General features: G+C 34.2%; 1 protein-coding gene across 1 annotated transcript; it reads right to left on the reverse strand.

The window, feature by feature from the left end:
- Nucleotides 1-14: 14 nt before the first annotated feature.
- Nucleotides 15-24,668, reverse strand: LOC123547099 (uncharacterized). Its single transcript, XM_053551397.1, has 6 exons — nucleotides 24,517-24,668; nucleotides 23,157-23,285; nucleotides 4,801-4,839; nucleotides 3,823-3,960; nucleotides 1,660-1,744; nucleotides 15-1,403 (listed from the first exon to the last, which is right to left on the reverse strand). The coding sequence occupies exons 1-6, from the start codon at nucleotides 24,539-24,541 to the stop codon at nucleotides 884-886; spliced, it is 936 nt and encodes a 311-aa protein (XP_053407372.1). The 5' UTR covers nucleotides 24,542-24,668; the 3' UTR covers nucleotides 15-883.
- Between the last annotated feature and the right edge of the window lie 826 nt (nucleotides 24,669-25,494).

A 25,494-nucleotide genomic window follows, 5' to 3' on the forward strand; every position in this document is an offset into this window, starting at 1 on the left:
ACTTAAATTACTGAAAAACAACTACTTCAACTTTGAAGGTTCATATATTTATTGGCGTTGATGTAAATGTGAATAAAACATTGTTGTGCACTTGTTCTTAAAATTAATCAATCCTAACATCCGTCACAATGTAATTACCCAAACAACAATATTCTCCTGGCCTGAAAGTAACAATTTGCAGTTATTTGTGTATTTTGTGCAGTATCAAAGTCGGTGGTAAATGGAGACATGGCGAGCATTTTAATTTTCGTCAAGGATCCTTTTTTTTACACTAATGGTAAGACAAACATATATGAGAAGTGAACTCAATACAGTTACTCTGCTCACTTTGTATACAGTCAATTGTTTATTTGAGAATGCTTATAAAGTGTAAAATACGTTCTGAGAAAGATAAAATATTGGAATGATTCAGTCTGAAAATAGTAACATGTAGTGACCATTTTCGGAAAGCTACATATATGTACTACCTATCAAACGAAGTGTTAATTAATTTCATTCAAATGTACTACATTTCTGTTAAACATGGTTATAGCTTATGTATTATTTAGTTATATATATAAGTCATAGGAAAAAAGTATAAATGAACAAATGCGTATTTAATGATAGCAGTGTACTTTCATCAACGAGCATCAAGTTCTGACCTCTTTTTATCGGTCAAGGGAAGTAACGCCTAGATATTGTCTTGCCCGTTTTATATTCAGTCGTCTCCCTCCGTTTGTGACTAGGTGTAAAATCTTTAACAAACATTAACCAAACTGTTATTCTGCAAATTTTCAGTAACAGATAAGAATACTTTCAAGTTATAAATGTTGGTGTATTAAAGTGTGCTTGACTTTGCCAAAACATATGTATGTATTGCATAAATGCTTTTTAGCCTTTCCATCTATTTCAGCTTACCGTAAGTTTGATCTGTAACAAGGTCAAACTTATTCGTGTTTAATGTAGACTCATAATAATTTTGATCATCTCTGGCGGTAGCTTCCGATAAGTGATTATATACGTTATCACACTGAGTTAAATCTTTTATTTGTCTAGCAGAATTGTACACTGAATCTGTTTCTTGGCGCTGTGTTCTGTCATACACATTGTCACAATGCACTCCTCTGCTTACGTTGTTTGTCGAGCCATATGCCTCGCTTTGCATCGTGTTGTAGATATTATTGGATGTGTTTGAGCTGTTACTTTGAACGTTAAAAGAAACATCATATTCTTCTTCTGTGACGTAACACTGTTCTCCATCGTTACTTACTTTATTACTTGTTTTGTTCACAAAACTGTATTCATTTGGAGTTACATCATACGAAGAGTTAACATAGGCAATAACTCGCTCCGTTGAAGATTTTTTACCTGGACGTTTGGCTTTACTGTTATTTCCGTGGCTAGTTGATTTCCAACATTTGTATCTAACGTATAACCATACAAATAAAGAAATATAATTTCAAAAGTAAACTGCACAGTTCAAATTTGGGTTTTTTTTTAACTTATGCGATATGCATTTAACAGCTCCTAACTCATATTCTAAATTCAATACAAGTGCTTATATATGAAAAACAAACAGTAATATAGATACTAGATAGATATAGATACTTTGGTTTACAACGAACGGCTGTCTTTATAAAAATAGATATTATAGTAGGTAAAAGGAGCATCTGCTGTTACCTTCTGAACATGTAAATGACAAATATAATCCCGCCGATCACGGCCAAGCTCAGTCCAACTGACAAACCTACTGTCTTACCAAGATCTGAAATGAAATTTAAAAGCAATACTTTTTAATACTCAGTGTCGGTGGTAATTGCTGGATATTCCTCCAAAGTCCACATATAGTACATATTGTAGCATTCTTTTTTCACGTTTGGGAAATGCCATTTTCATGCCAGATATAAGCTTTATTCGGGATTGACTGTACATACACATGTCAATTACCGTTGTCTTAATATATACAAGTAAGAAAGTTGCTGCAAGAATGTTGGAGAAAAAAACATTGCTTTTGTAGTGAGAGTAGTGTAATGTTGTATTGAGTGACCTACGTATTAGATGATCATGACAAATATGCAAAATTGACCTCTAAATTTCAGTATATGGAATGATATGTATTGCAAATATAAAATTGTTCTTTAATTAAGACTTCCGAAATGAATGAATATCAAACTTTGCATGCGAAACTTTGCATTATAGGTTGAAGAATTTAACTGCACCTAAATTGATTTGTTAATATCAAAATGCAAAATGATTGAAACAACCTAATCATACATAATCATACTTATACAGCAGGATATTCGTATTACACAGTGATAAATTTGTATAAAATATATATATTAACAGAGTTATATACTGACCAAAGCAAAATAATTATAAAAACTGTATGTTATATTAAACAATAAAAACAAGGAAAAGAAAAGCCATTTTTAGGAATTTTCCCGAGTTTATCTGTCAGACATAATATAACATACATTTTTAGAAATTCGTTGCAATTGTTAAAAATCCGTGCAAATATTTATAACTATCTGATGCAAAATTTCTATTTTGTCCTTTGGCTTAGAAAGAAGGTTGTTGATTGTAAAAGAAAAATGATGAGATTTCTTTCTGTAGAAATCTTTTAAGTAAAAAAGAAAAATCCAGGTTAATCAATAAGCGTGAACTTGTTTTCTAACGAAGTGCAAATAAAATTTAGTTAGCTCCGTCAGTTAGAAGTTATACTATTGTAAACGGAAAATAAATTAGACAGAAACGGCACAGTGTAGTAAGTTATTTATACACTGGCTTTATGAGTGCTACATTACATGATCTACACATTCAAGTGTTCCGTTTCCGAGCTCTTTTTGTGTGTGCAGTTTATATGTTAAATGTATTATTTTGTATGTTTATGATAATCAGATATTTATAAAAAAATATCAACTGTTTTTGATGTCCAAAAATTTAGTTTGATGATGGATATCCTGTATAAAGCATTCCGTTTACTTCCCTTGCACTACCAATTGATGGAGAGTTAAAATGGGTTTAGGCTCGACCTTGTGTGTGTATGTGTTTTTTTGTTTGTTGTTGTTTTTTTTAAGTAAAAGACAATTATTATATATGCATCTGTTTATTGTTTACCTTTGCCTCACTGTTTCAGATGGTTTTTTTTTCAGTTTATTTATTAAAAAGAAAAAATAACAATTCTCTAAGAAAGTGAAGTATAGCTCAGTATCTTATAGGGAAAAGAATGCTTGTTACAAAATGTCACATTTATAAACACTAATAGGATTAGTGAATATGTAATCATATTGATCTGTACCTATGCCTGTAATGTTCAAGGGGTGTGCACCTTTGGTTTAGTAAGATGACTTGCCTCTCCTAATTTCCTTTGTTTTGTGAAATAAAATTCATTTATGAAATAAAATGTGAAATAAAATTCATTTCTGAAATAAAATTCATTTATGTATGGTTTTCTTCAGAATAATTACCCGAAATATTACTTATACGGGGTTTCTGTTTCGAAAGTTAGGCAAATAATGATCAATAGCGTTAGGGACATCACTTTTAACTCGTATTTGATTTTTGTTTAGAGTATTTACAATGCTTTATGTATATTAGCGATTAAAGAGGTACAAGTATTTTTTCAATTTTGATGCATAGAATTTATGAACCCCATGACTTTGCTTGAAGTATATCAGTTGCAATGATTACGTCTCAGTAGCTATAAGATATAACGATACCGTGACAAACAAAAACAATTAGACAGACGAAGACAAAATAAACAAACACATTGAACGATCAATAATAAAAAAAATACTGGAAAGCTTAAACCGGAAATAGCTGAAATACATGAAAAATTCATACTTGAATCTTTTCCTTCTTCTCCCAGTACTTCCTTTGAAGTTTTCGTCTGATTCTGGCGAGATGTTGGCTTCGTCACTTGATGGTTTGTTGTTGAGAAACCGGTAGAGAGTGCTGAGCTTTTTGTCGCAGTTGTTGAATCTAAATCAAAGAAAATCCGTCACAAGTGTTGTTATTTATATTGCAGTTCTTAAATGCGTAATTATAAGTTCTTATAATTAAAACCTTAAAAAAAACATATGTAACTTTTGAATCGATAATTCTCCTGTCACTTGGCCCCTTGTTCTCAAAATCCGATAAATGCCATACATAAATGCGTTTATTTCGAAGTGTCATCGGCTATATTATAGTGAAAGTTATAGATTTAAAGAGCTGAATCCAAATAGCAGACAAAGTGCAGAAAAAATCACGACGCCGCCAACAATAAGATCAAAAATCAAAATCAATAACAACAAAAAGCAGAAAGTAAACTTCAGTCCACGATTACGGCACAATAAGAAATGTGATACCTGAATACCTCGTTGGGATATATGTATGAATATGTTTATCCGTATTTAATACCGTTTCTTTTTATTTAACCAGTTGAAAATTATGTTGGATAAAATCCAGTTAGGAAAGATAATATTATCAGCATATATACTGATATCTGACCAGATACAGACACAACATTGAATTTCTCAGAGAGAAAGGATCGAGGAGGCGTTATTCTTTTTGCCGCTGAACTGCTTAAATTACAATAAACAAAGACTTAAAACACTTGCTATTTTTGTCTCATTAACTGCGCCACATACGAAAACATCACAGACGTACATACTCAAATAACTGACGTAATAGCGACATTGGTTTAAATGTTTGAATACATAAACGGAACTACTGATATCACATTTTGAGTATTCTCTAACGGATATCAGCACCTAGTTTAAGAAGGAAACCCTTGCTACTTAGTCAAATGCATTATAATACGGATAAACCATATCCAACCTTTAAAACATGTTTCATAAATGCCTGTATCAGGTGGTTCTGAAATGAAAAAAGAAATTATTATATAATAACTTACTGCAAATATTCGAATGTTATGATTTGAATTTGTTCACACTTCTGTAGTGGTGTTGATTATCAATTAAACTGTCTAATCAGTAAAAATTCTTTCGTTATTACAGATATATCTTTACAATGTATTATTCTTAGATTGTGCATACTTAGACTAATGCGACTGTATGTAATGAGACTCTAGCCTCGTTTTAAACCATCGGCATATAAATATTCCATCACGTCTATAAGGTAACTTATATCACTAACTACTTAGAGGACACAATAAATGGCCATTTTATGAACAATCAAAGTACTAACTTTTAGTACATTTGGATGATAAAAATGTTACGACGATATTAAACACAAATGTACGGAATCCTGTTCGTGCCACTTAAATTGTCGCCTCGCCAACACGCGACAACGCGATAATTATCGCGTTGTCGCCTTGTCCGAAAACATACTTACATGCGAGATTTATCGTCTTAATTGTCGCTTGTCTTTTTTAAACCTCGCATCGTGAAATTGAAATCCAATATACATAGTTGCGAGAATTAGTAAAATCTCGCATTGTCGCATTGTCGCTTTGTCGCCCGGTGATAGGGATTATTTCTTACTACAGCACCGTTGGTGATATTTTCTGCTACACCGTTGACAAAGGGAAACTACGGAATCCGGTTAGTGTCCCATTGAATGCCGACGAAAAATTGACTAAAAACGAGTATGAAAACAATTTTCTACACGCCATCGGAAAAATTTGCTGGACTTTGCAATTTTTTGCTTAAAATATTAGCCGTACATAAGGAAAAAAGTGCTTATGAAATATTTATTTGGGTAAATAACTGCAAATAAAACTTTTTTTTATAGAAAATGACACTATCTGAAAGTCTGTGTCAAAAAGACAATATTATCTGTTCCTTCGTCTGTACGTAATTTAGGATATCAGCTGTATTTCCGTACTTTTCCGTGCGGAAAAAGTCCATGTTTTTCAATAACCTTTAACCTGCTGGACAAGATTGATTCTGCCTTTACGATCAGTGTAGATCATGATCAGCCTGCATATCCATGCAGTTTGATCATGATCTGCACTGTTCGCCATTCAGTAAGTATCTTTTTGGATAGCACCCTTGTAACAGTTAATGGTACTGTGGCCAAATTGAAGGATGGACATGTTCATTATAGAGATTTAGCAGGGTAAGTGTTAACTTCAAATAATTCTAAAATGTCCAAACACGAGATATTTTTATGAAATAACTTCTGTAAATTAGATGTAAATATTGTCTAAACAGACATGGTAATTTGTATATTTGACAAACTACGGGTTCGTCGTGGGACAGTCTAAACATGTACCATTTTTCGTGAAAATATGCATACTTCTTCATATATTAAATATAGGGATTGGCCTTGTCAGAGGAGTCATATCTTCATAACCTGATGTCCTATTTTGATAAATAAATAATACCTTAAAGCAAAGGGCAAGCCAGTACCTAGAGAAAACAGGCCAAGTTTGGTTCAAATCCGGTCGGCTAGGGGTCAAGGTCATAGGTTAAAGTTCGGTAATATTCTCAAAATATGAACTTTTTAGAGCAGTCAAGGCAGGCACTATCTTCACTGAGTCCAACGACACCATTGGAGCAATTCCACGGCTCCCCGGTTGGACCAGCTTAGTCTTTGCCAGCACCCTACCGCATATAACAAGTTTGGTCATTTACGATACCTGTCCTGAGCTCTGATGGCATTATATGGACTTGTAAGTACTTAAATGTAAAGCCTAGATACCTACCAACATATTCATATAAGGTATAGGTAGATACCCGGGATTAAGAGTCTCGAACAGCGGTCAAAATCTAACCTAGTGTCATTATAACAATACCGTACCTCCATGTACTACCTCCCCTGACACATATGGCTCACCCAAGTACTTTAACATGGTCTCAATCAATGGATTAAACTTGATTTCCTGAAAAAAAATCGGAGACCATTTTTTTTTATATTAAGTGTACCTTGTTGAATATTGTCGAAAAAAAAAAATTGTCTCCGATTTTTGTTGTTCTTTTTTTCTTGCAAGAAAACGAGTTTAATCTATTTCATCGACGGAACTGCCTTCAGAAATAAAATATCTTACCCTAAACTAATATTCTGGAGAGGTGGGGGATGGTAATGTTTTTTGGGGTGGGTATTTAAAAAAACCTTTGAAAAATGCGAAAAAATAAAGTTTGGTGTAATAAAAAATATTTTACTGAGTGCTAGGCACAAACTTTAAAACAAATGAGTGATGAATAAATTTGGTCCCTCAACGAAGTGACCTTGACCTGAATATATACAAAAATCAATCGGAAAAATCAAATATGGTCGGGTTTATATTGTTTAAGTCCAGTGCTGCAGACATATCATTAAAATTACAATATAATGTAGAATAAATTCGTAGCTACAAAATAAAACTTACACAAATGAGGCCAGGAAATAAGTTAGCAGCTTAGCAGCCTAGCTGCCTAGCAGCGTGAAGTTGGCGGTCTAGCAGCCCGGCGGCATAGCAGCGTGAAGTTGGCGGTCTAGCAGCCCGGCGGCATAGCAGCGTGAAGTTGGCGGCCTAGCAGCCTATACATTATTTTGTACACTTATTGAAGTCATTGGCACGTCAGAGATATATAAGCAAACATAGACTTAAATCAGACTGCACGGCTGTTTATCGCACAGCGTTGCTCAACCTGTCATCGAATGAATCGCCATATCCGATGTTTAATGCAGTATTAATGTTCAAATCGGTATAAATGAATAAAACTTTTAAAGCCTAGCGCTCAAGCAATTTGAATTCTGAACCTTAGTAAATCATACAATAAGCCACGCGAATCGCTTACTTAATAAATATGTAATTCCGTTAGGGCCATCGCCTTTGAATGTGTTGATCTGAAAATACGATACTTGGTAGTTCGATGTTGAAAACGCGAAATCACCAAACCACGATGATGATAACGCGATAATACGATACTACGATGGTGATATCGCGTTTTCACAATCGTACCGTCGCGTTTTCACTATTTCCGTTATCGTAGTATCGCGTTATCATCATCGTGTTGTCGCGTTTTCGTTATCGTAGTCCGCGTATAGTCAGGGAGAACGTTCCTTAGATGACGTCGTGGTTGTTCCGTCTGGTGAACAGAATGGCCGGGAAGCTTATTTTAATGTTAAATGCCACAAAATATGTGCAATTTATAATATTATCTTGTCTACAAATGGAAATGAAATATAGTGTAAATATAAGAAATGAAACTATTTTTTTCAGTGTTCATACGAAATGAAGGACAGAATAAGATCGGCAAATTAAACATGGATTTGCCGATCCTATTCTGTCGTTCATTTCGCATGAACACCGAAAAAAAAATCATTTCATTTCTTAAATAATACAATGATGTAAACGTCAAAACAACAATAATACGGAAATGTCGTAAAAAGACGTCGCAGCAAACACATGAACGCGTAAAATGCCTCTCAAGAATATCCCTGTGTACACGCACAAAACTGGAGCAGGCAGAAACAGATACCGTGCCATTTAAAAGCGGGAGATAACATTGTTTTGCTCGACATATAAAAGAAATAAAATTTGGATACTTGAAAGCATGTACTAAGATTTTGAAAATCAATTCTGGATACTGCCAAAAAGACTCAATTAAGATGAAGAAGGTGTAATGAGCGGGATTTTCAAAAACAAGTTGCATCGTTGATAACATACGTAAATAACAGCAAAAGTTGATCTTCACCCGATGTACAATCATTATTGAAAAGGTCAAATGCACACTTTTTACGCAAATGACGTCGAAACTAATAATATCTTACAAATTTATTTTACTATAAAATGAGCAAACAAAAATAGGGGGTCACTGACTTCGTTTTTGCAGTATTGTCATAAATTTTCCCCTATCCCCATTTTTTCTTGCATTTTTCTGACATAAAAATCATAAGAAAATCATTTGACAAATCAATGAAATACACTTTTACCAGAAATGTTTTAGCCTATAGCAGCATTGATTGCACACGAGTTTGTTAACTGATAAGTTTGAGTCTGACCCTTTTTGATTAATAAAATTGTAGCCATAACTCTTAGCATGTGTTGTTCCAAATCTGAACTCTACGGAAGTGACGTTCTTTGTATAAATTGGGAACATGCATTGATTGGTCCATAGAGTTAAAAAAAAATACACAATTACTTAAAAGGCATTTTGCAGCAAAATAACGAATAAAGTCCTTGACTACCGACTTTATTTGCGAGCTACGAAGTCTCAAAAAAAAAATGATAAAGTCTCAAATGGCGATATGGACGGCGTTTGGCGTTGCGCATTTTCCCGCTTTTTTCTGACGTTACGCAAACGTCTTATTACTAAAACGGCGAATGTTGTTTGCAAATAGATGTTTAGCCATACCGCTTTAAAAAATCTAATACTTTCTGAAACATACTTTCATTCTTGTATTTCCAATCATTACATTTCATAGTTGTCTTTATCACGTGAATATATGTGGATATTTTCAAGTTACTTACTTAGAAGATTGTAGACTATTCTGCGGTAAATAGAAAGCCGTAATTTTATTCTCTCGCATGAAATGTTAGGACATATTTTAAGAAGATGTGTTATTAAGTATAATTTAAGGTGCAACTGGCGGTAACTGATTTCTTTTGCATAAAGAATGTTACAATATGAAATAATTTCTTTTTATGTGCACCCCCTCCCTCCATCCATGTTGTGTTTGGGTGGGGCAATTAGTGTTGCCCTAGCCCACCCGTCCGTCTGTCCGTCAGTCTGAATTAGTGTCGGGCATATCTCAGAAAGTATTGACCAAAAGTCATCAAACCTCCCAGGATTGTTATCAGCACTTCCATTTGAGTATATTATAATTTCGCCTCGGATGACATTCTGCCCTCGGGTTAATATCAGCGCGGTCACATGACAGTCACTTTCGCTTGGTCACATATCAAAAAGGTTGAAAATGTTTTTGATAGTCAAAATATGTCTTTCTCGGGTAATGGGATTTTATCATTGTATACAAAAAAGAAGAAAGGTTGAAAATGTTTTTGACAGTCAAAATATGTCTTTCCCGGGTAATGGGATTTTTATCATTGTAGACAAAAGAGAGGTATAATAAATGTTTTAATTTGATCTCACACAGTCAGACCAGTGTTATGGCCCTTGGCGTAGTCGAAAATATACATAAAAGTTTGTGTCACATGTATCTCATTAAGTGCTTCAAGATTTTTGTTGCATATATCTTAAAAATAGTATTCTGCATGTGAAGTTGTAACATATTCGGGGTTGAGCTACCGCCAAATAATTGTTTTTGCTATAACTTATCTTTTGAAACTACTGCATCTAAACAAACTCAGACAGATGTATAGAAAGATTCAACCAGTCAGACTAAAGTTTTCGTTTTTGAACATCGGACAACTGGAAGTACCCGCTTTTGTTACTTGTTGAGATGTTGTCAGTAAACAAATGTTGAGCAAGTTAATACCGGTAGGGAGTTCCGAACTTCGAAACAATAACAGTTAAATTGTCAGTATAATAATTACTACCTACAAACAAAACAGAACACAAACATCAAAATGTTTTCATAATTTTCATGTTTATTATGACAATGCACTTGATAACTTCTATGGTTGTATGTAATACAGCAATGTTATAAAATATCTGAATGATAAATAAAATTTATACACATCAGCTGTCTTCAAAATATATATGAATTTTGAAATGCCTTTCAAAATTCTTAAATGTACCCATTGTCATATAGAAAAGACTTGCACATACACAGCATATATAGTGCTTAACCACCAAGATTATCCAGCCGAGAATAAAAAACAAAATGTCCGGTGTATCGCCCTCCTGCATCGCTCTTTCCAACAGCTTTATAGAACGTAATGTCGCGACGTTGCGATGCGTAACGTTTGGCGTTCCGCCAGACGTCGCTGAATTACACCTTCTTTACCCTAACTCTCTAGTTATTTATGAAAAGGGTGATATTAAATCAAATACATAAATTTGGTCAAAAGGTAAGGGTAGATGATAAAATTAAAGAAAACACTGTACTTAGGAAAAACTGGACTAAAACTTAAAAAAGAAGCAAAGCATTGTAGGACCACATTCGTAACAGATCGCATTTGTAACAGATTTCGTACGTATGCGATCGCATTCGTAACAGGTAAAATGTGTTACGAATGTGTTTGTTCAACATGGGGGTTGACATGAGAAGCACATATGTATCATGTTGAGTTTTATACTGCAAATGTTCAATCAGTTGGTTGTCATCGCAACATCATTAAATGACTGCCATAAGCACCATCACAAGTTAGCGTCGTCGTCGTCGACGTCAAAAAACGTCAAAAAATTATTTGAGCCGCATCATGAGAAAATGGGCCTTCGGGAATCTTCGAGGCTTTGCAATCAGTGTGGGCCCGGATCAGCCTGTGCATCCGCGCAGTCTAATCATAGCCCACACCGTTCGCTGTTATTTCGAAGAAGGCTTATTCTACCTGAATATGAAGTTTTCTGGCCCTAATTTGGATGCATAAATGCCAGGTCAGCCTTAATATAGAGTTCCTGGAAATTCACAAAAATGTCCGAATGCCAATTTTCCCGTGACTTGACTCAATTTTTATTATCATTTCTGCATCCACTGCCATTACCACTATAATATGATTACAACTTCAGCTACTTATACCGTTACATCGACTATTTGAAATGTAGATCCAAATGCTGATGTCACTGGTTCGAACCCGGTGGCGACATACATTTGTAGCTATCTTTCGTTATCCAGAGCTGTTTCAAGTTGGGTGACAAACAGGAAGTTGCTATGTCCTGGGACAAATTATATACAATTTGTCATAGACGGAGTCGTTAGTCTTAAGTCTAGGAGGGAACGACCTTGTGCATGCTGCGAACTAATGTCTATGAGATTTTAAGAAAATACACCTTAGTTTTTAATTACCCTCACCCCATTGTGCTCGCTTGTAAGGAAATATGCCTTCGTTTATTATAATCCCGCCGTGAAATAGCGGAGTTTGTGCCTTCGTCCAGTTATATATAGGTTCTTGTCCTTGGTATAACTTGCCCATGCATTGTCATATTTTCAAATTTTTTGGTACAAATGATCAGCACGGATAAAAGGTTTGTTGCGATCATGATCCATGTTGCTATATCCAAGATCATGGTCATATCTTTGAACTTAGATTTGTTTTGTTATTTTGCTGTAATATATACGTTTGTGTCCGGATGATAACTCGCTTTAATCAGATTTCCAAATACCTTGGTACAAATAACCACCATTTATTGACAATCTGTAGTGATCGTATTACACCTATTACCGCAAACGACTCAAATTTTGGCACTCTGTAGAATGGTTTTGATGAATATTATGTTTGTTTGTTGGATTCAGAGCGCCAGTTTTCAACCGTATTTAGGTAATACAGTTTAGGGCAGTTAATTTTACCACTGATCCTACAACGGACCAGTCCAAGATAATGATGATGATGATGATGATGATGATAATGATGATACGAAAGTCAAAAATATCAAAATCAGTACAACAGTATCTTTATGTTAGTAATAGACAATTTCCCAGCTTGAAACAGCACCGATAGGCGAAAATCGCAATAGATACGTGTAGTTATCGACCGGTCTCGAACGTGTATTCCTTGACACTCTAGTCGATGGTTAGTTCCTCCCATTAATATTAATTGAAATTATACCCTGGCTCATATAGGAGTTTACACTCATACAATCGTTTACGGGTCTGGTAAAACGCACCGATACACGTAAAGCCTTAACTGGGTGGATGAGAAACACAATATCTCTGGAAATTCCGGCCCTGACTTGGAATTCAACAGGCTCCGCCGGTTTCGTAATCTGCAAAACTATCCACTGCACCACCCTCACCGATGGAGTTACTTGTGCCGCTCCTATAGAGATACAAAATAAGAGTGTTTCCATACGAATGCAGACACCAGGCCAGGCAAGAAAACTCTCTTAATAAATATAATCCAACAAAATTCACGTCAGGGTTTTGAATAGGTCATATTTCATTTGATGTATCAATTGTCGTCATTATAAGTTGTTTATTTTTTTATTTTTTATTTTTTATTTTTTTTTTTTTTTTGATGTTCAAAGCAATGCGAATTGACAAAGATAAACAAAAAACGAACGAAATACCTATCTTGCAGCGAACCCGCGCACGCCGACGACGTCAGGATCAGAACAATAGCCATGAGCAGTCTTCGAATAGTCAAGCTAGTCACTATTTAAAAGTATACATAAATGTATATATACCCGGTGTTCTACGAAAACAAGCTTTTACAAGACTTTCTATGTTGAGACTGCCTTGATACTGTTTTCGGTGCATTTTATTTGTTGTTGAACCGATACAACCTATAAAAGTTGAACAGGGATTGCATGTGGTGTGCATCTTCCCCTTTAATCATACATATTCATATATTCAATTGCATACAGTAAAAATGAAATCTTACAAACCAAAACCGATATGGGAAATTTATAAGTGACATGTACATGTAGTACCATGCTACTATGAACAGACCAGTCATGATAACGGCATTCTTTCCAAGTTTAATTGCCAGATAACAAACCAGTACCAAGATATTAACCTGACCGGAAATATCTCTAATCAACAAGAAGGTCGTTATGGCCCACTATCGCTAACATGAGTTATACTACACTATACATGTGATTAAATCTTCGATTTTTGCCATTTCAGGGCCATAACTCTAAGACAAATAGCGTGATGTGGCTACTATTCCAGGAAAAAAGCAAAATCTTAATGATATATAAGTTCAATGCAAGTTTGGCCAAAATCAAATAATAAATGTGATCTATGTCATGTTTACATTTTCGCAAGGAACCGAGATGTTATAGATAAATAATTTCTATACAAGTTTGGTCAAAATGAAATAATAATATGGTCTCTATTGTGTTCACGAGACAAAAATAAGCAAATTTTGCCATTTCAGCCATTACTCCGAGACAAATGGCGCGGTATGGCTGTTTTTAAAGGAAGTGAGATCCTTTTATAAGTTTAATAAAAATCAAATAATAAATGTAATCTCCATTGTGTTGACAATGATAAAATCAGCTGCTAGTTTTTTTGCCAATTCAGGGGCCGTAACTCCAAGTTAAATGGTTCAATACGGTTGTTTTTGAAAGGAACCGAGATCTTATAGATATATAAGTTGTGTGCAAGTTTAGTAAAAATAAACAAAAAATGTGGTTTCTATCGCGTTGTTCACAAGGCTAAAATCAGTAATTATTGCCATCTCTGGGGCAATAACTCCAACTCGAGTAAGGTGATATGGCTGGTTTTTGAAAGGAACCGAGATATCATAGATATATACACGTTCTGTGCAAGTTTTGTCAAATCAAATAATAAATGTTGTTTCTATCGTATTCACAAGAAAAATGTGAACGGACGGACGGTCGGACGACGGACGACGTACAAAGGATGATCACAATAGCTCACTTTGTCACTTCGTACAAGTGAGCCAAAACATGTTACAAATGTGTTTCAGGTGTAAAAATGCACTTTTTTGTTCATTTTTCCGATTGAAAATGACATGTGGCAAATGTGATCAGATGTCACATCAAAAATCGGCATCAATCACATTTGTCTCAAAAATTGTTACAAATGTGGTTGATTTCTGTTACATATGCGATCTCATTTGTAACACCAGATACATATGCGATCGCATTTGTAACACCTGTTACAAATGCGATCTGTTACGAATGTGGTCCTACAAAGCATTTAGTGCACTAGAATGGCACAAACATTGATAACATTAAATTTACTAACAACTTTTACAATTTTTATTGTAAAAGACGTTATTGTTGTTGTATATTCATTATTGTTTTTAAAAGCTTGTTTTTCTTTTGTAGTGCATTTCCCGCGATTAAATAGCACAGCGCCCTAACAAATAAATCACTAACATAAAATAAAAAATGACCGTTTGAAAATAGAAACGTCAGTTTTAAACAACAATGATGACTTTTGTCAAAATAATATCGAACTACAAAAAAAACGACATATAAATAACAATGGTAATTTTTAGAAATGAATGACACACATGAATAACAATACAAAAGATAAAATAAAATACGAAATATAGAAAAACAAAAATGGCTTTTAAACCATAAGAATATCAAAATTTCAAACAAGAATACGACATATAGAAAAAAAAGGGTAAGACTTCAAATAAAATGACCAATTTGAATAACAAATCAAAGAACAAAAAGAATAACAAAAATATGAAAACAATAATGATTTTTTGAATATATCAAAATTGAATAACAATAACAAACATACAAAAATGAAACATACAATAAAATTTTAACAACTTTGACATAAAAGCGGACTTAAAAGGTGTTTAATGTTTTAGTTAACTTACGTCAAAATCTCATCGCTGCAACGTTTTGAACCGTAAGGCCCAAGCGCCTTTTTTGATTTGACCGTTTTAATATGAACACTCAGTAAAAATTTCCCACCTTTTTTATCAGTATGTTTTTTTTTTTTTTTTCAAATTCGAAAACGTAAATTTATAGCGGGTAAAGGCTAAATCCTTCATTTAAATTTTTTAGCTTGAAACAAATCCGGATGATTGAAGAACTGGGGTTAAGTTTGGATGATGGGTCCTTTTCCAAACTTTTACGCAAAAATTTAGAATGGGGGTCCCCGAAACGTGACCGCTCAATATTTTTAAAACGACTAAAACAGCACTATAAAAACGGTAAGAATTTAGTATGAAAAAGGGGAGGGTATGATAACAATAAACTTTACTTTTAACGTAACTGCAATTTAAAATTTTTCTTTATTTATTATTTTAATTATATTCGATGGCCGTTTGTTTCTTTTTTAAAATTCTTTCATGTATTTGGTGCAGATGGAATACCGGCTCGAGGGAAAATGTTTCTGGCGATAACGGGGGCTCTTGCCGGGGTACCGCTTAATCATTTTCCCTAAAGCCGGATATTTCCTCTCACCTCCAACCAGTGATTGAATTTTTTTCTTTATGCACACTCAACAAACAGAGTAAAAAAAATTCAAACAATATTTTTATCCTTTTTTTTTTATGACGTATTAACAAACGCTGGAACTTTACGTCAATAAACAAAAGTAGTCGACGTTCAAACACGAAAAAAACGTATTGTTCCAAATTTATTTACATTCAGTAAACGTTATGTTTTTTCCGTAAAAGGACTTTTTTTGAATGGAGAAATAGTTAAAGGAAAACGAAAAACTATCAAGATATTTGTTTTTTTACTAAAACTTTAATTACTACACAAATCTTCTGACATCAAATAAAGAGAGTTTTAAAAATATAACCATTTTTTCTTACTTTTTTTTATATCAGTTTCGTGTCATGTTAAGCTTTTTTTATCATTTTTACACATGATAAGACAGAAATAAAAAAACCCCTGTATATACCCACTGCAAGGTTGGGTTTTTTTCCTGTTATTCTAAACTCTAAAAGTTTTTTCTCCGGGCACAAAATAAAAAGGGGACCATTTTTTGGGGGTTTTATCAGAAGGGGGTGCTTGAAAGTTTGTTTTTTGAGGGGCGGCGGTGATGGTGTTTTGTTTTTTGTGTGGGGGGAGGGGGACTAAAAATGATAGTGGGGAGAGGGTGGGGGTTTTTTCCATGCGAAAAAACGTCTATTTTTACCTATTTTAACCAATTTAAAAAGTCAATACCTTGAATAGTTTTGAAGTTGTGATCTGGAAACAAAATACAAAGGCACTTTGCCATTTGAACAAATTTTGGGGACATTGAACTTTGACCTACCTCATGTTCATGGGGCCTTACATCATCTCATGCCTCCATTCTATCGATTTTTGAAGAAAATTTTGAACGGTTTTGAAGTTTGCTCTGGACTGAAATAAACAATCTGACCTCTTGGGGGGTAACTCGGTAGCCTCGTTACGCCCGAGGGCGTGGGTGCCCTGGGGACGGATATTTCTACCCGATTAGTAAACCTGAAGATATTTTATTCTGGTGTTAAATTTTTAAACATAAAAATGTGTTTACATGAAATTAATTTTTTTATTTAAAGATGAAACCTCAAAGATAATTTGAAATATAATAGTTTACCCAAAACTTAAATAACTCCTTATATTAAAAATAAGGAACCCCTTTTTAGTCTGAATTTTTAGCAATTAGGTCAAAAATTTTTCAAAGTTTTTTTTCTACCCACTTACAAATTTAATGTTTGGCAGACAATAAATTTAAAAAATGTCTTAAAATTTTTTCTAAATTTCAAATACATGTGACTAGAAATTTGAGGTTTTACTCCTTCCCGAGCTAATCTCTCATTTTCAAAAGTGACTTCTTAATTTGACGTAATTTATTTTATGAAAATTTAACTTTGTTTCTTTTTACTGAAATTGCAATATGTTTGGCCGTTGTTTAAAATTTGCGAAAATTAAAATTTTAAAACAAAGTATGCAGTTTTGGAGTTTTAAAGAAAAATTTCCCAAAATTTTCAAAATAGCAAAAGAAGATGTTTTCATTTTTTAACCGAAAACAAATGGTAACTTTCAAAAAGGGGTCACAGCATTGTTTATTTCTGTGTTAGTTTTTTTTCTCCTCATCTCGCCCTTACCACTAACATGATCCAGAAACTAACTGAGGTTAAAAGTTAAAAGGGACTTGATTGTGTAAAACTGAAAATAATTTTATTAACATCTATAAAATGTTTTAGTTCTGTTGTCTTGTCCATATATCATTATAATACTTTCTTTCAAAAAACTGCTTTTGGGATATAGGAGGAATAAAAAATGGTAAAGGGGGCTTTTTGCTGTTTACCTAGAATGTCAAAACAAAAAAATTATGTAAATATAGGAAAAGTCAACTGTTTCAAAATTCAGTGTTTTTTTTCATAGATATATTTCTTAAAAACAAATATTTATTAAAAAAAATTTTTCAAAAATTATCACTTTGGGGTATTCGAAGTAACGTAACTGTAATTTTATGAAGCCAAAAGTAATGGAGCTTTTAAAAGTTATCTCTTTTGGTGCAGGGATCCCCAGTTTATTTTTTTAAATTTTTACACTGGAACAGTGAAATAGGACTAAAGGGTTTTAATTTAAAGGGTACAGGGGCCATCGTTTGCGACAGACTCGAGCTGAACTGTACAGTCTGAGGAGAGCCTTCGGATTTAGATTTTTTTCTTCATAGAAAAATTGAGAAGTACTAATGTTTAAAAAATTTTAAATTTCCAATTAAGTTGGATAAGGACTGGGTTCAATTTGATTTTGTAAAATACAGTAAGGGGGATATTTAATACGCATTTATCATTGGAAACACAATTCATGTTGGACTCCCGTGAAACCTTTTAAATTTTACTGGGGTGGGACGGCAAATGAATGAAATTTGTCTCCTTTTTTTTCTTGTTTTTCTCCTAATGATATGGATTTTATGTTGCCTTATATGATGTTATATATCGAAACTTACAAGGGGCGTCGGTAATTATAAAATTCTTTTTTTAATGCATTTCATGTAATTTAAATTTTGGTAAGTTATATATGTGTCTGTTAGGGAGTAACAACAGGTCAAAACTGGTTTACTGTTTAAACAAATTTTCTTGTTAAAAACATATTAAATTTTGGTTTGCGTTTCTATTTTTTCTTTTTTTTAAGTTTAGAAGTTTGTTGTTGGTGGTGTTTTCTGCTTACCTATCTGTTTTTTACTTTTAATTGTGTTTCTTTTCTCAACTAATTTTTATTTCAAGTGCTTGTTATATACAAGAAAATGATATTGCAAATACAACAGCATTTTAATCTTTACTAAGCAATAAACGAAAAAAAATATGAATATACGCTGCTAGTGTTTTAGGGTTCTGATGTTTCTTAATGGGAAAGCCAAGGATCTCCAGCAAATCATGCATACTTGATATGTAAATGCCCAACTAATGAACAGAAAAGCAACAGAATTTGAATAAACCCAATACAAAGATTTTTTAATTTTTTTCAAAGGAAATGTTTTGACATTTGAAAGATGCGGCCATTTCGATTTTCAAATAAAAAAACTTTCCCCCAAAGATGTCATCCGGGGTTCATTTTCTGAAGTCAAAAGAACAGGAAACGCAAAAATACCCTTTTATTACCCCATTACGGTTCATTCAAGTTCTACCGGCTATAGGGGGTTTTGATTGTCGAAGTTTAAGCAGTGCAACAATGCCGAACCCCAATACAAATTTAAACCCCCCCATCCTGACCAATTACTTCATTTCTTGGCCTTAGCCTTCCCCTCCCCTCCGCCGTACAAACACCCCCAAACCCCAACCAACCCAGACAAAAAACACTCCGCCCCCCCCTCCCAACCCCCTTACACCCCCGAAAAAATGTTTCTTTAAATTTAATTCTTCTTCTTCCTCCTTTTAAACTAAGTATATTGCCCCGCTTTTTGGGGGGGCTAGTATTTAAAAACAAAACATATAAACAAATAACATACTGTATATATAGGTGGCTTAATTCGTCATTTCGTTCTGTGACGTATTACCAAAAAACATTTATAGCGTTCCCGAGGGAACTTTATCATTGTTTTTCTAATTTTAACCACTTAGCAAAAGCGGAGCCGGTTTTTCCCAGCGAAAGAGTTAGCCCGAAACCTGCTTAGAAGCCAACTTACGGTAACGTGAATTATTTCACACAGTGAGAATTTGGGGGAAAATTCGCCGGAAGTTTGCAAGGCGCATTTTTGCGGTAGGAAGTTTTCTCACATGGGAGGAACGTCATTCGACCGTCAAATTGTAATATCGACTGTTTTGGGCCATTGATATGGAAAAAAAATGGTCGCTATACTTATTTCTCTAAATGCCTTGTCAAAAAATTTAACGAAAACGATTTTAGGGAAATGTTGACACTATTTTTGTAAAAAATGATGGGCCCCGGGGGCCGTGCTTGTAGAACATGTGTTGTATAATATCTGTCGAGCGGGGAAATCATGTGATCGGGTTTGGAAACCCCATGCCTATTTGTTTTTTAGAAAAAAATATCCGAAAGCTGATACGGCTCTTATCTCTGGCGCTCAAAAAAAGTATCTGATGCACATTTTTTCGTCGCAAAACCCGTTTACTCGGAAACACACATCTTTTTTCGAGCGTTCGAAATCTTATTCGTTGGGACGACATATTTTTCGAGTGCTCGAGAAACTTAATCTAAAAATGTGTCCTAAACATACCACCATATAAAAAAACATGTAAAGTGTTTTTTTTTTTTAACTTATACTAAGGTTTTTTTTTTTTGTTGAACCCATCTTCATCCTACAGGGGTTTTCAAGACACGCGAATTTCCCCATTACCTAACAAACCCGTTAAGGACCTTAAATAAAAAAGTTCGTCGCGCATACCGCGTCGAGGGTCAACCCTGAAAAACAATCAAAAACGAAGTATATGTACACCATTGAAAAGAAACTGTATTCCAGAACAGTATCCATTTTTAATGATTAACTTAACGGGGGTGGACAATTAACGGGGGCCCCACTTTTAAAAAGTCATAATTTTTTATTAGAGGATTCCCCAAAATTTGATTTTTCAGAATCCCCATTTTTCAGCCAAATAAATTTTTTGAGCTATACATGTAATAAATCTAATACACGCAATTTGCCCAAAATAATTGGGGGGATGTCTCATATCCCCCCCCACAACATTTTGAACAGTTTCTGGAGGGGTACCAGTGGGGACTATAAATAAGCTTGCAAAAAGAAAACAAGTAACCACAACCATATTATTGTTAAATACTAGAATCACAATATTCAGCCCTGACCCAAACCCCCCCCCCCCCCCCCTCCCCAAAACCCCCTCCCGAAAAAATTTAAACAATGCCAAAAATAAGGGAAAAAACTTCATTGAATAAACAAAAGGGCAAGAAAGTAAAATGAAATAAAGAAATTCATAAAAAACTCTTTTAATTCATGTTTCCCTTGAAAAAAACGAAAAAATAGTGTGAGATATATCTATAATTTACTGAAAAATTCAAATGTAAAAAAAACAAAAAAAGTAACTCGTGCAGCCTTCAAATCCAGAAGATTTTTTTTTAATCTCTGATGCGCCCGTGACTTAATAAGTGGACAAGATAAAGTATAGGCTACTAGGGCCCTAGACGCTAGGCTGAACTTCCGACCCATGGGTGACAGGGAAATGAAAAAATGGTTCCGGGAAAGGAAAAATTTAAAAACGGGGGCCATTTTTATTGAAATTATCTGATGAAAGGCAAACAGCCCCCTTACAATAAATATACTTAATATTTTCCCCAAAAAACATATCACATTTTAAAAGGTAGGTTGAAAAGGTGCGATACCCTAAGGTCACAGGAGATAAATTGGAAAACAATACAGCAAAAACGATGAAACATCATTTTTTTTAGCCTAACGAACGTTTTTACCCCTTTAGCTTCTGTGTATCCATTACCCTTACTACATATGATCTACGGGATGGATCTAGCACTGTTCAAAATTTAAAAATTGGGGATCTGAAACCACTGAGGTCAGGACATAAATAAAAAAAATTTTTGGGGGAAGTTGGAGTCAAAACAGCATTTTTTTTTTCAATAGGACGGGCAAAACCCGGTTGGATCCCTGTGACCCCGGATTACAAAATTGAATAAAGTAGGTAAGGCCTTGTTATCGAATAATAAAAGTTTGAGTATTTTTACATCCCATAAAAGGCAGGCAGGCCTATAAGGTCAACGGGGTGTTAAAATTTGGAAAACGTCAAATTTATCATGTCGTATGGCTTTGGACCCGTTTGAACCCCTGGACCCGACTGTACAATATTTAACATGCCGGTAAATAAGGGGCCAGCAAAGACTGAACCCGTTCGGTCCTGTGTCCCGAAGAGTAGGGAGTTTTAGAGGCACCAAGCAGTGTTCGAAATTTGAAAATCTGCTTTTTTTGCCCCGCGGAAAGGTTTTCCTAAGTCCGGCATCGATTGATGCCCTGTACAGTACCCCGGATACCCTTGGGTTTTTGGGGTGAGTTCGAGTTCACACCTGGGTCCCCCCTCTACCCCAAAAGGGGTAAGTTGGTAGATGTCTAAGCACTTCAAATCAATTGATGCCACAAGCTCAGGACAGGACAGAAAATTACAAAAAAAGTGCAGTAGGGGGGCAGACCAAGACTAACTGGCCGGCCGGGGGGACCGAGAGAATTGTTCCAATGGGGTTTTGGCTTAGGAAGATTGTATTTCGTTTTTCAGGACTGCCTTTGATTTTTGTGAAAAAATTCATATTTTAGAAAAAACCGAACTTGACCTATACTTTGACCCTAGCCGACCGGGGTTTGAACCTGACTGATGTTTTTTCCCCGGGCGGCTTGCTCTTTTCTTTTTTAAAATCAGACACAAGTAAGAAGATATAGCTTCTCTGCAAAGGCCCCCCCCTCTATTATATATAAGAAAATGATTTTTTTCACCCAAAAAAGGTACACTTTTAGATGGTCCCCCGGGCGAAACCTTTTGGGGGTAAAAAACTAAAATTACATACGTTTAGACCATGTTTTTGATTTTTTTATAAAAGTATTCATAAAATATTTGTGCTTGGGAACATTCACAATTATTTGAAAATTAATGAAAAACACGAAACCCTTTTTCCCCTTGGAAATTACGAAAAACAGCTTTTACCAAAAAACGTACATCGGGGCAAAAGATGTTTCTTTTTTGTACAAAAATTAGAAATTTTAAAAAAAGAAAAGTCTCTGAAAATCTGTATGCTAGAAAAAGTCGAAAACTTTTTTTTTGGAAAAAAGAAAAAGTCGGATTTAGTGGTGTTCAGCCCGCAGAGATGTCATTTTGAAATTTTTTTCGGTGATTGATAAATTTAAAAAACCCAAAAAGAAAAAATTCGATCATTTTTCCAGAAATAAAATCCCCAAACGACAGTGCACAAAGCGACAATGCGAGGTTTTTTTAATTTTTCCAACTTGTCTTTGGATTTCAAAATTTACGATGGGAGGTTTAAAAAAGACAAGCGGGCAATTAAGACGATAATTTTCGCCCTCTTAACCTCGCGAGGATGTTAACCCGCATGTAAGTATGTTTCGGCAAGGCGCAAGCGATAATTTTTGCGTTTCGCGTGTTGGCGAGGCGACAATTTAAGTGGCACGAACAGGATTCCGTACAAATGCTTATGATCTTGATGACGAAATTATTCCTTGTCAAGAATAAATCGTTTGCGCAAAATACTCTATCTTTTGAACTTTTAAAATGTGAGTTTATCTCTACCACTTCCCGTACAGACATTCGATGTCTTGATACATAATTATCTACGTACTGACAAAATGGCAGAGTGATTGGATTTTGTCCGTACACATCCTGAAGTACGGTCCAGCATCTTTAGAAAATGAACCGCATTTTAAAAAAGGGTTGCCTTCTAGCATATGATTCCAGTCAGCATACTGTCCTGTAAACAGAAATGTATACGTAAGACTACGCAAAAATCTTCATGCATAAATAAATTGCATATATACATTTATATTATATCATCCCGTGTCTAAGCATGTAACAGTTCAAAGGAAAAGTAAAATGCTTGTCAGATTTAAAAATTAAAATATTTATTACTGACTATCTGAGTTCAATATATGTTGAACATAAAGTTCTCAAATTTCTTATTCAGACACTAGATAAATGTTCCTCTTGCAAATAGTCCTATCTATCTGGCTACTGAAAAAAATCAACCTCAATTAAACTAATTGAGTGTAGGAAGTACACATTTTGTTGCATTGCACAGATGCCACATTTGTGTTGGGTAACATAACAGGTAAGTCTAATATGGTGCCACAATAGTAATTATATATCTACATGTATAACTAGCCTTGGGACACAAGTCAAACCTTTAGTTCAAAATGGATATTATCTCCTATATATAAGTAAGAGTTGCATATTTCAGCGTTTCACAATAAAACACAAACACTAATTCCGAAGTCACGGATCTCTCACGTCTACCGAGAAATTAGAAATGGAGAAAGCTACATTATTCATATATTTATTATATTCTGATAAAAACAATTGCAAACAAAAATGAAAAAAAACAAGAAATTGATCATGATATTTTTCCAAATTCATTTTCTTTTCTATTTTTTAACAATGCAGTTATGTGTAGACATCATTTTTCTATTAAGTATTCTTCCATTGCTTTCTATTTCAGAGGTGTCGCTAGATAAGAGCAAATGTCCATGACTTATAAGAAAAAACGTTTTGTGACAGAAGCATCTACTAGTGCAACGGCAGGCATAAGTTGGTAAAAATATGAGGACATATAATCTTAGATATCAGGATATAACATTCACGGAAATTTGAAATAAAAATAATAAATTATCTAATATTCAGTTCGTCTCAGTTTGAATAGAAATCACTCATAAATATTTGATGGCCCATACAGGTAACAGTTAGCCAGTCAGGTTTAACGCACATGTACATTCTGTTAAGGAAAACCGTCAATAAATTTAAGGAGAGATTATACAACCTAGGCAATATAATTACAATTTATCGATAATCATTTAATAAAAAAGATATCTAAAACCTGGTACGAAATTATAGCAATAATCTCATTTATGTATTGAATGACCCTCGTATTTTTAATATATATTATTATCGATACTATATCATAGCAAAAGAACACTTGGTAATCATACCGTGAAATGTTTTTTTCTCGAACATCTGTGAATCTTTTAACCAGTAATATCCGGATTTAAAAATATCTGTAATATTTCTTAATACATTGTCATCGACTTCACCACAAGATTGCTCTATAGCGTATTGGTAATGGCCCTGATAGATTTGCCACTTTGAAGCTGAAATTAATTTTTAAAGCACATACATGTATCAATACAATCTCCAATGTATCATAAACGAGAAAATGTATTGTAGTATAAAACATAACAAAAATATAACATTAATGGAAGTACATCTAAATAATAATAATAATATCTATATTCTTTGGTGGAACTCGTGTCATAATTAGCATGTTAATACCAAAATTGTTTACTGACTTGTTGAATTCCGGCAGATATAAGATCCATGTCCCTTCCCATTAAAATCAATCAAAACTTCAGCTAAATTCTAAACGAACAAGAAACTACTTTTCAAAACCTGCATGCCCCAATACTGCTTCATTTGAACGAAAGTGGTAACTGATATATAATATCCATGTAAATGATAAGAATCCTTTAATGGAGGAAAGAGTTATAGTGAATTTTGAATTTTACTTGGACAAGCACCGTTTCTGAACTATGGTCAGCAATTGGTCATTACATTGCAGTTATCCAATGTTTACATGATCTTTGTTTTTTATCAGGTAATTTGGAAACATCAAGCATTATTGCAAATTTACTAAAAGACAATAGTCTCGTGAAAAAGTTTATATAATATTTTAAATTTGAACCATTTCCCTCTTCTTTCTGTTTTATGTATTTGTGATCCTGTGCTTTTGGCGCATACTGATTTGCACTTGTACAAGTCACCAACTGGTTTCTGTTGCTCTGTAGACTGATCCCTGTTCTGTTGACTGGAGGTGTATCAGTTCCATTGAATGTTTCCGTACTTTCATCTGCTTTCTTTATCGCGGTACTGACATGATTAACGTGTGTGGTGAAAATATTAGTTGTAAATGA

The sequence above is a fragment of the Mercenaria mercenaria genome, chromosome 9 (assembly GCF_021730395.1).
Source record: "Mercenaria mercenaria strain notata chromosome 9, MADL_Memer_1, whole genome shotgun sequence".
Classification (NCBI taxonomy): Eukaryota; Metazoa; Mollusca; class Bivalvia; order Venerida; family Veneridae; genus Mercenaria; species Mercenaria mercenaria.

Coding starts and splice junctions, on each gene's coding strand:
- LOC123547099 (XM_053551397.1), bottom strand. CDS start 24,541: ATGTTCGAGAAAAAAACATTTCACG. Junction 23,286..24,516: donor CGAGAAAAAAACATTTCACG/GTATGATTACCA, acceptor TTCTGTTTACAG/GACAGTATGCTGACTGGAAT. Junction 1,404..1,659: donor GTCATTTACATGTTCAGAAG/GTAACAGCAGAT, acceptor GTTATACGTTAG/ATACAAATGTTGGAAATCAA.